This window comes from Peromyscus leucopus, chromosome 12, assembly GCF_004664715.2.
Source record: "Peromyscus leucopus breed LL Stock chromosome 12, UCI_PerLeu_2.1, whole genome shotgun sequence".
Lineage (NCBI taxonomy): Eukaryota > Metazoa > Chordata > Mammalia > Rodentia > Cricetidae > Peromyscus > Peromyscus leucopus.
In genome coordinates this window covers 10,083,429-10,098,391 of record NC_051073.1, presented here as the reverse complement: position 1 = coordinate 10,098,391, position 14,963 = coordinate 10,083,429, and the positions used below count along the sequence as shown (strand labels likewise).

General features: G+C 37.9%; 1 protein-coding gene across 1 annotated transcript; it reads right to left on the bottom strand.

The window, feature by feature from the left end:
• Positions 1–12,006: 12,006 nt before the first annotated feature.
• Cldn8 (claudin 8) lies at positions 12,007–14,440 on the bottom strand. Its single transcript, XM_028875944.2, has one exon. It carries the CDS (start codon positions 14,231–14,233, stop codon positions 13,556–13,558), a length of 678 nt encoding a protein of 225 aa, XP_028731777.1. The 5' UTR covers positions 14,234–14,440; the 3' UTR covers positions 12,007–13,555.
• Positions 14,441–14,963: the final 523 nt, after the last annotated feature.

Below are 14,963 nucleotides of genomic sequence, written 5' to 3'. Positions count from 1 at the left end.
CTGGGTCACCTTAGCAAAAGGAAACTGACTCGGGAATTACTTATATTCACTGCTTTGAGTTTAAGGATTAATTGGAGGGAATAATTGGAAACTTGGCTTTCTGAATGGAGTTTCCATCTTGAATCAAATATGGACTTGAAATGTTAAAAAGGAAATTTTTTATTAACTCCTTATTTACAGAAAGTATTCTATAAAGAGACAACTGGAATATGTATGCTTGTCCTATTTGTTATTAAAAGTAAGAAAAGAAAAAGTTGAATGTACCTATTATTAATACAGCCATTTTACTCCAGAGCTTATCTGTAGAGAGTTGGGGCTAACAGAGTAACCGTGTAACCAGCACAAAGTACGAATATAAATGTGAATTAGCTTCAAGATAAGTGTGCAAGGACTTGATGATACCATCTGCCTTTACACAAATTACTGATAAATGACCCAGAAACCAGTGAAGAAGAATAAATAACCCAGCAACAGACAGTAAGAGGTGTGTACTTATTCTTTGATAAATAAAGCATGAGCAAACAGCAAGAAATGGGTTATCTAATAAATGGAGCTAAAATTTGCTTCGTTAGTAAACCAGTAGTTTATATTCACTTTTCATTGTGTTAAAATGTGCACTGGCCTTGAGAGATAAGATGACTCAAGTTAAATTCAAAAATCCATACCAGAGAATGAAATGAAATAACCTGCTCTCTCCTTTAGTTATTGTTGAAAGATAGAATCAAAGCACAATTTGTGTTTATTAGTTTTAAAACATTTCTCTCCCCACTTGAATATTGTGTTTGTTAGTTAGGATATTGTGTTTTTCAGTTTTTTCTGCATACATACATATGATGTTCTTTTTATTGATATTATAATTACAACCTTTCTCCATTCCCTTTCTTCCCTCCAAATCTTCTGTATATCTCTTCCTGCCCTCCTTCAAACCTATAGCCCTTTTCATTAATTGCTGTTACATGCATATATATCTATATCTATATCTATATCTATATCTATATCTATATCTATATCTATATCTATATATATATATATATATATATATATATATATATATTTCCAAATAAACAAATTGCTTGATCCATATAACGTTACTTGTATACATGTTTTCAGGCTTGACCACTTCTCATTGGACAGCCAAGTGATGTGATCTTTCCTCAGAAAGACCACCTTTCCAAGTCCTAGATTTCTTCAGTTCCCTATAGTTCTTTGTGTAGGGTTGAAGCCTAATAGTCTTTTCCCTGTCCACCTCGGCATGTTCATTTGGTGCTTGTTAGTTTAACTGTCAACTTGATAAAACCTAGAATCTCTTGGAAGAGAATCCCAATGAAGACTTTTCTAGATCATACTCATCTGTGAATATATCTGTGGGACATCATCTTGATTGTTAATTTTTATAGGAAGATGCATCTTGAGTGTGGGTGCAGTTTTCCATAGGCTCTGCCCTGAAATGTATAGAATTGTGAAGAAATCTAGCTGAGAATAAGAAAGCAAGCGAGGACCCATGCATTTGTTTCTCTCTGCTCTTGACTGTGAAGGTGACTGACATTTATAGTTTCTGCTTTTATTTCCCTACAATAGGGGAAGGTAACTGGAATTTGAAACAAAATAAGCCTCACCTCCTTTATGTTGCTTTTTTTTTTGCTAGGATATTTTATCACAGCAAGAAAGAAAAAAGTAGAGTAAGATATATTCAAGACCCTACATTAAAATGCCAGGTCAAGATTATTGTTACACTGGCTTAGTCTTTCTTCATTAATTTTGCTCAAAATGTAGCAAACTAGTGTCTTCCAGTCACTTATTTTTATGTCCACATATGGACAGTATTTCTTAATGCTTCTTTTTGTTATCTTAATTCATCTGCTTTAAAGTTATTGTTTTTTAATATCCCTCAGATCCCCCATAGTTACATTATTTTCCTCAGAGTTCAGTTTTCCCCCTTAGTCCATAGTCCTGCTTTGAATTTCTAGCAAGTCAGCTGTTTGTATTTTTACATACTTCTGTATTTAAAATATATACATTTAATGCAATTAAATCGCTACCAACCCACAGAAATAGCTTAATGATTATAGGAATTTATTGGGGGTTAATTCACAATACAGGAAACTCATAATACAAGGAATAGGGATTGTAGCAGGATTGTGGAAAGGTGAGGCATGGTCCAGCGCTGTTCTCCGGAGAGCTCTGCCCTGATCAGCACCAGCAAGACCACAAGGTAGCAAAGAGAAGAGAGCACACCTTGTGTGCATCCCAGGTCTTAAGGGTCTCTATCCGGGCCATGCCCAAGAGGCAGACACCCAACAGCTACCTGCTGCCTCACTAGGGGGGTGCTTCAGGGCATGGCACAGACAACCACCCACTATATACATTAATACATATGTTAATTTTTATCCCTATAAAATATTTGTTGCTGGGCGTGGTGGCACACACCTTTAATCTCAGCACTCGGGAGGCAGAGCCAGGTGGATCTTTGTGAGTTCGAGGCCAGCCTGGGCTACCAAGTGAGCTCCAGCAAAGGCGCAAAGCTACACAGAGAAACCCTGTCTCGAAAAAAACCAAAAAAAAAAATATATATTTGTTTAGTAAAATATAAGAACAGAAAGAAAATTAAAAATTAGAAACCACAATTTATATTTGTTATCCATTTTCTTTCATATGGACTTGAGTTTGTATATGTGAGAAAGAGAAAGAAATGGTAAATTTTAATAATAATCATGATGATTTTTCAACTTAAGCCTTTTTTTAAAAAAACAAACAAACAAACTCTTTTTGGTTATGCCAATTAGAATATTTCACTAGCAAGAAGAGATGCAAATGGATGGGTGGCCATACTGTCATTTGTTAACACAGACTTGAAACTTTTCATCTTGCTAAGTGTCCTCAGATGAACATGTTTATATCAGGCATTAGTCACACCTGATTTTTCACTGAGCATACATTTCCCTATTGTGGACATTTTCCTCCTAGGTTATTATAATTATCTTCCATCCTTGCTTCAGAGAAAGTAGAGAAAGAAATGTGTGTGTGTGTGTGTGTGTGTGTGTGTGTGTGTGTGTGTGTGTGTGTGAATGCTTGTATTCATGAGTCTATGCTTGGATGTGTAGTGCTACATTATTTTTTATGAATTTGTTCATGGATGACTCCTTGTCTAATTGCCACGCTTACTACTGTGAATTGTGCTGCAGTGAACACAAGGTGCAGATATCTCTGCTATGTGCTATCTTTGACCACTTAGGTCTCTATTAAAGACACATAGTAGACTGTATGTTAGTATTGTTCATAATTTTCTGAGAAAATTCTGCGCTGAGTTCCACAGTAGTGAGAACAATTGATACAACAACATTGTACAAGCCCCCCTCCCCATCCTCCAGCTTGTGTTTCTTTTTGTTTTCTTGTTGTAGCCATTTTAACTAGGATTAAATGGAATCTGAATTTTAGGCTTTAATTTACACTTCTTGATGGCTAACTATATTGAACATCTTTTTTTCTTGTACTTTATAGCCATTTTTGTTTCTTCGTTTAAAAATATTGTCTGTTCAGTTCATCTGCCCATTCATGGATTGCTCGCTCCTCTGGTGCTTGGTTTTCTGAGTTCTTTATATGTCTGCATATTAACTCAGTCTGCTGGACAGCTGGAGGGTTTTCTCACATTCTGTGGTCTGCCTCTCACTCCGACGCATTTCCCTTAAGACCTTACTAGATCAAAATGCAGAGTTGTGGAGCCCAGTTCCAGTGCCGCCATCTACAAAATACTTCCTCATCTAAGCCTCAGGGAACATTGCAGAAGGGGCGTGGGGTGGGGTGAAAAGAGGGTAAGAACTAGGTCAGGGACTTCGCTGTGAGATTGTGTCTCCCAGTAACCTCAGAAGGTACACTGTTAAAGTCTCACCAACATGAACAGCCTGGGCCAAACTAGACATGTGAAAGTGGATGAGAAAAGCCCAGCAGGCCTCAACCCTACACAAGGAACTTTAGGCAACTAGATAATGCTGAGAGCAGAAGAGATAGCTGTTCCTAGGGACGACCTCAGCAATTGGTTGTCCAGTTGTCCTGAAATGGGTAGTCCTGAAAACATACATATAATAACATTACAGGGACAGAACAAGTTCTATTTAGAAATATATGTCTATACAAATACATATGTGCATGCAATAAGAAAAAAGATGACATGAATTTCAAGAAGAGTGGAGAGGGTATATGGGAGGAATTGGAAGGATGAAAGGAAAGCAAGGAACATAATTAAGTTATAATCTCAAAATAAATAGATAAATAGACAAACAAACAAACAATCAGATAACTTAAAAAAAAAAAAACCTATGGTCTTGGAGTGGATTAAAGGCGGCTTCAAATTCTTTGGCTGTCTTCCAATTGAGAAGAAGTGTTTATTTTTCCACTCTCTGACCTCAGGTTTTCTTTAACAAATTGTTCATGTAAGAGGCCATGTCTCATAAAAGGATTGATGGGGGGGTGAGAGGAGGGAGGACAGAAGAATCCATGGCTGATATATAAAATTAAATTAATTATAAAATAAAAAGTAAAGAAAGAAAAGAAAAATAAAAGTCTTGATGGGCTTTCACTTGGATCTTGAGAGCTCTCAGCCTTCATGTTGGAGGTCTGACTTCCTAGCAGAAATGGTGAGCTAAGAAGGCCCTGAAGACCCTGAGAAGGGTACCAGCCCAGACAGTCAGACTTCAGACCTTGTCAGGGTGCCGACAAGGAAAGGAAATCATAGTTATTACCCATTCAGAACTGGGAGACTCAAGGTGAATCAGAGAAGCTGCTTATATTCCTATCTTGCACAATCATTACATATAAAATAAGTTTATGTTTTATAAAAATAACATAATCATTTTCAATTTTGTTTTCTCTCTCTTAGAAAGAGAGAGAAAGAGAGAGGCTTTCCCAAGCACGTCTCCATTTTAGCATCTAATAAAGTACATTTCCTTCTTTACAGAACTCATAGACCTATGAAAAATGTCGACATATATCTATATTTATAACAAACATTGAAAGAACAATGCAGTAAAACTGGTCCAATGTATTAAAACAGAACAAAACCCCAAACAAAAAGTGGCATTCATGAAGCCCATGCTGCTGTATTATTACTGTGCTTCAGACAAATTCAAAGGAAAGGTATTTCAAAACGACCTGTTCCTCTCCCTTAAGGGTCTCTAATAGGTAAATTGCAAAGGGCTGAGATTGATGATGTTAGAAGGAATGCTAGCTGATGGAAGCAACACTTTTGGAAGCTGCTGTGTAGGAAAGAAGATGGGGAGAAAAGCTAAGCAAGAAGGGAACTGGGCATGTGGAGTTGCAGGGTTGTTCAAAGGCACTGTTAATGTGATTTATTCTGTTTACTCTGAAAAAGATGGTGAAATGCCAATTATTTTTAACTCATTGGTGAGAAGGATGGTATCAATTCTGTGCTGTACCAGGAAAAACCTTCAGTTTTCTTTATAAAGAGGTCTTTCTGTCTCTAATATTTACTGTGATTTTTCATTGGCTGAGAAATAACCAGGAAATGAACAGACTATGAGTTTAGCAACATGTAATTATAGTAGTTAATAAATTTTTCAAAGAGAATTTCCACATAGCTATTTAAAAAAAATGGTCTACCAAAACCCTGGCATAGACAAGGCAATTTACACTAAAGAACAAGTCAGAACCTAGGGAGACACTGATGAACAAAACCTCTTCCCAGAATGGAAAGGCAGGTGACTGGTCCCATCTTTCTTACAACTGGGTAGGGTGGGCACTGGGCATGATCTTTTGAACTGGCTCCTGGGAAGATGAGTGGGCACAGTGGGAAGGTGGGAACATGCAGGGGTAGGGCTCAGCCCATTACTAGCATCTGACAATGGAGCATTAACATGGCCTAGAACAGAATTCTAGATGGGAAAACATCAAAGCACACAGTGGCTGCCAAAGCTACTGGTACTTAATGGTCATTTCCGGAAAATCATAGTTTTTACGTTGGAAGCTATGCCATTTTGTGTTTATTTTTCTTTATTTTGTTTTTGACATTAGGCACTGTCCAGCCTGCTCTGGAATTGCTGGGCTCAAGCTACCTCTCCCAGGTTATTTTTATGTTTTTTTGTTGTTGTTGTTGTTTGGAGTTTTCATCTTTCACAACTGTGTCTCATATTTATGAAACTGGGAAAGGAGTAGTTTGTCTAGCTTTGAGGTTTGTGGTTGAAATAAATATCTGATGAAAGTATGATTTTGTAGCTACTTAATTTGTGGTTGTCATGCTTTCTTGCTGGAATAGCAATTTAACTTGAAGTTTGGTTTTAGTTTGGGGGCGCTTCACTGAGTCATTTGTACCCATAACTTATATAACTAGATAATTTCCTAATACTACTTCATCTTCATCATAATTTCCTATGCTTCATCTGTTCTTCATCACCCTGAGTTTGTCTTGCAGAATCCTAGATTTTTCAACCAAGTTTCTTTCTATATTTTCCCTTTATGAATTATGTTTGCTTTTCTGTCTGTCCTGAGCCTTTTTTTTTTTTAAACATAATCTTCCAAATACCCATTATTTTACCTCATAGTTGACCTCTGTCAACTCTCTGCTCCCTGAAGGCTTTTGAAGTGCAGATTTCAAGTTATTTTTGTAGGATCCCAGTCTTTACACTGTATTTCCATCTGCTGTCTCTGTACCCTTACTTGTCTTCATCTCTTTACGGTGTCCTTTCAATGACCTGCAACCTACAAGTCCAATTCTTTTTTTTAAGAAAACATTTAATTTTTATTGATAACAAATTTGCTTATATTTATAAAACAAAGGAGTAAATGCAAAATCTGAACAAATAGACAAAATCACAATATACCAAAGTAAGTTTTCTTTAGACAGTCCTAATATGTTGACTTGATTTTTAATATATTCAAATATGTATACTAGTGATAGGCAAATGGGGTGCAATTTGAGAAAACAAATTTTGATGAGTGAAAAACTACTGTACTGGAGAGATAGGCATGGATAAATTATCTGTAGCTTGAAGGCTTGAGTGTGAGCCTAAAACCTATCTCCAATCCCAGAGCAGTAGTATGTAGCTTTAGTTTTAAGAGTGGTGACTGGCAGGAGAGACGCCATAATCAAGCAAGTCCACTTCTTCAAAGGTGACCAACTGTTGGATCTGGTAAGCTCTTCCTTCTAGCTATGTGTTTTGTTTTGTTTTGCTTTTTTCTCTTTGGGGGCCCATCACCCAGCTCCAAAATAAATACACTGAGACTTATTCTCACTTATAAATGCCCAGCCTTGGCTTGACTTGTTTCTAGCCAGCTTTTCTAACTTTAATTATCCCACTTCCTTTTAACTACACTTTGTCTCTGGTCTTTTTACCTTTCTTTATTCTATTATCTTTCTTTCCTTCTTACTCAATGGCTGGCTGTGTGGTTGTGTGGCTGGGCTCTGCCACCCTCCTCTCCTTCTCCTTTTCTCTCTCCTCTCTTTTCTCTCCAGCATAGATTTCTACTTCTCTTTATTCCTCTCTGCATGCCTATTTCTCTCTCCTACCTAGCTAATAAATTCAGCTCTTTATTAGACCAATCAGGTGTTTTAGACAGGCAAAGTAACACAGCTTGGCAGAGTTAAACAAATGTAACATAAAAGAATGCAACACATCCTTGCATCATTAAACAAATATTCCACAGCAGGAATGAATGTAACACATCTTAAACTAATATTCCACAACATTTCCCTTTTCTGGCTTTTGAGTTCTATTTGGTGTTTTCCTCACCAGGAACCCAGGTCACCTTTCCTTATGGGAATCATGTTATAGTTAACAAAAGCCAACCCTGGGTAGCAGGAGATGTTCCTATTGGTAGTGATTCAATGATATGTTATTAGTAGTTGCTGGAATCTCTCCACTAGAATTCTGGGAAGTGTCTTTGGTGCTTGAAACCCTTGAGTATCCAGACTCCTAGGCCCAGCCCTCTCTCAAGTCCCTAAGAAGAAAAGGCAAAGCTTGACCATGACTATGCCTATTTTTCGGTTCCAATGTTATCCCCCTAAGAAAACAATGTGCTTATCCTCTAGACTGCTTTTGGAGAACACAGGACCCATATTTTTCTGCCTTTAGCCCCAGGCAGAGCTGTATCGCTATCCCCAGGCTTAGTTAAACACAGGGCTGTTCTTTCTCCAGGAAAAGTAGAGGCTAAGACTTCTCAGAATGTCCCAGGTGCTGCCAGTTGGCCAGCTCCCAGCAGCTGCTCAGCTTGCTTCAGCAATTAGATCAGTTGTGGAGATGGAGTAGAGAGATGCTGAAGAGGCTGAGACAGCAAGGGGAGGGATGAAAGGACAGCGAAGGCTCATGATAAGCTCATTAAAATCTCAGGAGGGGAGAGGGCTGCCCTGGGGGAAGCATCAGTGCCCATATACCATAAGCGAGATACTCAGAAAGTTAATTCTGCAAGGGAAAGTCTTTGTCTATGTTGTTGTGGGAAAGCTTCATAATCTTGAATTCAAGGTAATTTATATCAAAGGTTTAATACTCTATACATATATTAATTTGTAAACTCACAAAACACTATGCAATTATTTACATAAACACCTATAGAGTATATTAAACGAACTATGAAATACATGTATCTAAACATGGCATAATATTATCCTATGTGTATATATAATAACCCATTGTCTATATTACTTTTTGGGGAGTTGGCATTCTTCCAGGTCTATACTGAATGCACAGAATTCATGACTGATCAGTGAGCAAAGAAATACTGAGAGTGTGTGGTAAACATTATGTGAAGATTGTTCTTTCACTCTCATAACTACTAAAAAATCAAAACAGTTAATACATTGTGGCATCCTTAGCACTCACTAGGGTGCAAATAATTATTTATTTATATTTAATCAATGAATTAACTAATTAATTTAGTATGTGTGTTTATATAAGCTATTCATGCATGTATATGTGTCTGTGTGTGCCAGAAGTCAACCTCAGATGTTTTCTCCTGAGAAACCATTCACCTTGCTGTCTGAGATCCCTGAGAGCTGGGCTTTATTGAGTAGACTAGACTGGCTGGTCAGTAAGCCCCAGGGATTGGCTCCTCTCCACCTCGCCGCCCTTGGGATTATTAGCCCATGACCCTATGAACGGCTTTTTACATTGAGAGCTGGAGATTGAACTCAGGTCATCACTCTTATGCACACTTAACCACCTGAGCTATCTCATTAGTTCCCTCATTAACTGTTTTCACAGCACATCAGAAATTGTGCTGTAATTTCTTTGGGTGTGGAATTAGCAGAAGGGCATTTATTTCAGAGCTATAGGGGGTACACTTTGGTACAAAAAAAGGACAAATGCTTTGGTTGGAAATTTAGACACAAAATAATAATCAAGATTAACACATACTTTATTCTGTGTTCAATATTGTGATAAAGGCTTTAGGTACATTAATTTGGTTAAGCTTCCAAGCAACCCTAGGGCTTAAGTACTCAACATGGATGTCCCCAAATGAAAAGAAATAACTAGCCAAAACAATAGCTTGAGTATCATGGCATTTCCTTAAGGAGCCTTCAACATACTTATATTTACTGCTATTTTGAGCAACCAGAGAGTTAAGTATTGAGCAATATTTAAAAGCTTAACTTATTGAAAGAAATTCTTAGAAATTCAGTGGATAATGAAGGACTCTGAAACAGGACATTGTTAAAATACCTAGAAATTTCTTGTGCAATAAATAATAGCAGCAATGAATGACTTTGGATTTATATGCTAAAGCAGTCATCTAAATGTTTTAAATAAAAATACATAAATACCAATGTTTTGTCTTAATCTTAATTTTAAAAATACATTTATCTTTTCTTTTAGTCAATGTAAGATATATTTCTTGGGATGCTATAGTCATGAAATAACTCGCTGAAAATATTCATAATGAAAACTTGATGAAAAATTGTGATTTTCATGCTTATTCCCCAGTTTGTTTTGTTTATTTTTTTATTATTATTCTAGGACAGGATCTCTCTATATTGCCCTTACTATTCTGGAACTCACTATGTAGACCTGGCTGGCCTCAAACTCCATATATATCAGCCTCCGAAAGGTGTGGGCCACCATACCCAGCCTTCATTCGATATTTTGGCTTCATTATTCCATGTGTATATTTTGCATAGAACTCCAGTGAATTTTAGGAAAGCATGTTGTAAGCAGAGAAGCAATCTGATGCTTGCTAGCTCTAGCATTGCATAAGGCCAGTTGTTGTGTTGTGTTTTCTGTAACAACCCTACTGTCTTATATCCATGGATGGAAAGTGTTGCTAACAGGAGCTAAGGGGCTTGGCTCCATGTGGTGCTGGTTTGGAAGTGGTTGTGGGATGATAAGAAAGCTCATTTTCTTTGTGCTGTATATATTTTCATTTTTTACATGACCTGCTTAATGTTTCTAATTTCTTTAGCATACAAAAATCTTAAGTCCAGTATGCTGCTAACCTTACCTAATCATTAGAAAAAATAGATTTTTTTGAAGTCATAATACCAACTAGCTATAAAGTGAAGGACTAAAACCACATCCTCTGCTTGGGATATTACCCTTGGGAATTACAGTGCCTGTCTAACATCCACAAAGACTTGAGTTCAGTTCCCAGCACCGCATACAGTAGGTGTTACAGTGAATGCCAGTAATCTCAGCACTTGTGAGGAGAGGGCAGGAGGGTCAGAATTCAAGGTCATCTTCAGCTGCATAACAAGTTTGAGGCCAGCCTGGTATACAGGAGATCCTACCAGAGAGAGAGAGAGAGAGAGAGAGAGAGAGAGAGAGAGAGAGAGAGAGAGAGAGAGAGAGAGAGAGAATATCCCCTTACCCCTTGTATTCTTTCTGTTTTGTGGCAATATCATTTTTCCTTTAAAACAATATTGAAAAATGTATATTGACCCATGCTTTGCCACCAAGTGAAATATTTTCCAAGTTCAGTATTTCTCTTTCAAAATAATAAAAGAGGGCTTTGTGAGTTTTCTACTATTTGAGCAACAGTCATCTTGTCTTAGTGGTCACACACCGTTTCACTGTCTGATGGAATTCACTTTCCAGATTATAAAATGGCTGTGTTTTTTTCTGCTACTCACTGTATGCAAAGCATTTGGATTTTACATTTCAAGAAACTCAACATCCCCTTCAAAGATAGGGGCAGGGCATGGTGGAAATAGTTTTATATTTAATTCTGAAGTTTTGTATATTTTAAGAATGTATATGTTTCTGTGTGTGGAGGATTCACATACCACAGCACACAAGTCAAGGATTTAGGGATGGAACTCAAAGCTCCAGACTTGGTTAGCAAGAGCCTCTACCTGCTGAACCTTCTTGCTGTTCTTGATATATTTTATAAACATCAACAATAAGGATTTGGTAGCTAGTTGAATGAAAAGTGTTATTGATACAGTGACAAAATACAAGAATTTGTTAAGAGAAGAGCTTGGATTATAGTAAAGGTAGAAAATGAAGAGCCACCTCATAAACACCAAAGAAGTGATCCCAATCTCACAGATTCTGTTTTTGTTGTTGTTTTTGTGGGTTTTTTCTTCCTTTCAGAGGAGGCAATGGAAAAAATGGAGTCTGTGACACTTAGAGCAACTAAGTAGTTATTGTCTAGAGACTGACATATAGAAAATGGTTTCTCTGGATGGCTTCTGTAAGTCATTTTGTTAGTTCTGGTTTATTTCTGCCCCTAGCAAATGTTTTGACCCAAAGGGGCAAAATTGCCCAGGGTGGGATAAGCACTTACCATAGTGAAATCACCCAGATGGGAACAGTAACTAAAGCTTTTCCAACTAATAGTACTTAAACATTCAATTTCACATACAAAGATTGGTTCATAATCTAAATCTACTAAAACATAATACACTTTCATTGAAGACTTGCAATGTAGTCTGCTCATGTTTTCTACTAGTATTATTGGCAATCAATGAACTCTTTTGAGGTTTTTCTCATTTGTGAATTGAAACAATGACAATATTAGTATTATAAATGTTTAATAATATACTTCACATAAATATACATACTCCAAAATCATTCAGCATTATTTTTAATTCATATTAATTCTCAGAAGTTGAAATACATATGGACAACTTTTTAAAACATGATGATTACATACACAATACTTACAACAAATACATTTCATTGAACCTAACTACAACTTAACATATTATCAATATTCATCAAATATTAGTGCATGTGTGTAATCATTATAAGGTAAATCGATTTTGAGTCATTCACTACACTCAAAAATGAACACAGAATCTATGTTCAAAACAAAAAAAGTCAATTTTTAGAAACTTGCTCAAAGAAGTAAAAAAAAAGTATGTAAATATAAGAATGTTATATTGTTATAAAAAGTACAATTTGTCAATATAAAATACACAAAGTAAATAACATATATACTCATGTTATTAGTACAGTCATATATATGAAATTTGAAATCTGATTAAGAGTCATCTCTAATTAGGAGGAAACACACAGTAATATCACACCTCAATAAAACTCAGCCAAGACAGCAAGTGGAGAAAATCACCTTTAACAGAACTGAAACGACAACTTTGTTGTAGTCACGAAGTTCAGAAATGACAAGTTTTTGGAGTTGGAGGGGTTGTGCCTTTTTTGGGTGAGAAAATGACAACCAAACACATCATCTTTCTCCTTCATTTATACTGATAAATCCCCAAAGGCTATGCACAATCCCTTACTTATGTGACTTCATTTGAAAAACATTGAAAATACATTCTTCTCTAAACTTAAAGGTTAAAATAAATTAATTTTTCTGAAATTGTTGATTTTTCTAACACCACTGGTTTAATCTCTTTTCCTAGCACAGCCTTGGAAAAGCAGTTTGAATAAAAATATTTTGACAAAATATATGATTTAAATTTTTAAAGATACTAACTTAATAACCAACCAACCCAAAAGAAAAGATAGCCTCTGGAGCAAAAGGATGAAGGTGATGGGATTTCTAACTCCTACAGGCTGCAAAGCAGGATATCAGAAAGCCATTTAGTTTCCTTTACACTAATGATTAAAGCCTTCATTTTAACCTTCACTATAAATAGAGTACACTAATCCTTAAGCTGTTTTTAGGCAATTAATATTAGCCTTCTTCTCTTTTATCCCCAGTTCCCCTTGAAAAGCAATAGCTGATTTGTATTTATTCAGCGTGATGGATTGGTATTTCACTTTAAATAGAACCACATAAGCCTGTCTCTATTTGTATGAGATATAACCGCCACCCTCATCTACTTGTATAATGCCATGACACAGAGAAATCACAGCTTAAACCAACAGCCTTTAGATGTGTCATTTTAGAGTAACTGATAAAGGAAAAGCTGTGTGAACCATTTTAGAAAACAAATGACTATGCCTTCTAGAACAATTGAAGCAGCGTGCACAATACCTCATTCTCCTAAAATCATTTATAGAATCACAGACTGTGTATATTTCCTGTAATGAGAGTTGGGCAGTTAGGAAAGGTAAATGGATACACCCTGGGTTCCATTTCTTGAAAACAGTGGCTGGTTCAGTGATTAGCTTGGCTTTATAGGTGCTGTTAACACACACACAAACAACTACACATACTGACTTTTGGAGTATATGCTCGGGGATCTCTTTTCCGCGTGGAAACTCCTTTGAGTGGTGCGATGGGATGGAACAGAGTATCTGTAGCTGCGGCTTCTCTCAGAGCAACAAAACACGCAGCAGAAAAGCGCTCCTCCGGCAATCAGCACCAGTGCTGTGGTCCAGCCGATGTAGAGGGCTTCCCCGAGCTCACGCTTTCGGGCCACATCCACCAGCGGGTTGTAGAAGTCTCTGATGATGGAATTGGCAACCCAGCTGACAGGGATGAGCACCACCAAGCCAGTGATGATGAAGAGGATTCCGGCTGTTAGCAGGATGCGGCTCTTCACGTTCTCATCGTCGCCCGTGCACCTGGTACACTTCATTCCGAGGATGGCTGTCATAAAAGCCAGGAAGGACAGGACGGACGCAGCGCACATCAGTCCTCTGGATGCCTGGAGGTCAGGAGTAAGAGCCAGCAGAGAGTCGTAGACCTTGCACTGCATCCTGATATTGGCGTGCCTCATGCAGTTCATCCACAGGCCTTCCCAGAGGTTCTCAAAAACCACGATGTTACTTTCGATGAAGGCAGACACTCGCCACTGGGGCATGATGGTCACTGCCACTGTGCCCACCATGCCAACACCACCAAGCACCAGTCCAGCCATTTGGAGAACAGAGGTTGCCATGGTCCTGCGGGGTTTTAGCCAGCTGGAGCTGGAATGCTGAACAGGGAGGTAGAGAGGGCTTCTCTCAAGCAGAAATCTTGGGAGAGAACCGTCCCGAGGTAGAAACAAGCTCGGAGCACAGTGATTTTTCAATAACAACGGCTTTACCCTTTTCTTGCTAGATCAAATCCAGTGCTGACTGGTGAGACACTCCCCTGTCGGCCCCCCCTCTCCCCCCACCCAATGGCTCCAACAGTAAACTTGCAAATCAGGTGGGGCAACTTTCTTAGCCAATGAGAGGGGGATGGGAGCTCAGGTGTGTCTAAATCAACTCTGGATACTTGGGAAGGCCGGACTTGCAAATAAACATTCTTTGTACTTCTCGTTTTTTTTTTTTTTTTCCAAGAAGACAGCAGTAGGTTTACCTCGAGGCATAATTATGAATGTTTGCACAATCAGCAAGGACAGAGCCAGTATCTCCCAGCAAAAGGGGCATTGCTCTGCCCGCAGGTAAACCTGACCCTAAGCTACTACTGTGACTGAGGCTCCCACAAAAAGCTCTCCCTACGGATTCTGCAGGAGTGGCTCGGAGGCCAAATTAAAGGAGAATGAAGGGTTGACAGATTGTTTATACCTGAGAAACCACAGTCTTTGGGATGCATGTGGTCAAAAAGGGTTGATTTAATTTGTCTAGAACTTCAAAGCAAGCTTTCCCAGAGCGAGTTCAGCCAGGAGAACATGCCAAAAGCCG

Coding starts and splice junctions, on each gene's coding strand:
- Cldn8 (XM_028875944.2), bottom strand. CDS start 14,233: ATGGCAACCTCTGTTCTCCAAATGGCTGGACTGGTGCTTGGTGGTGTT.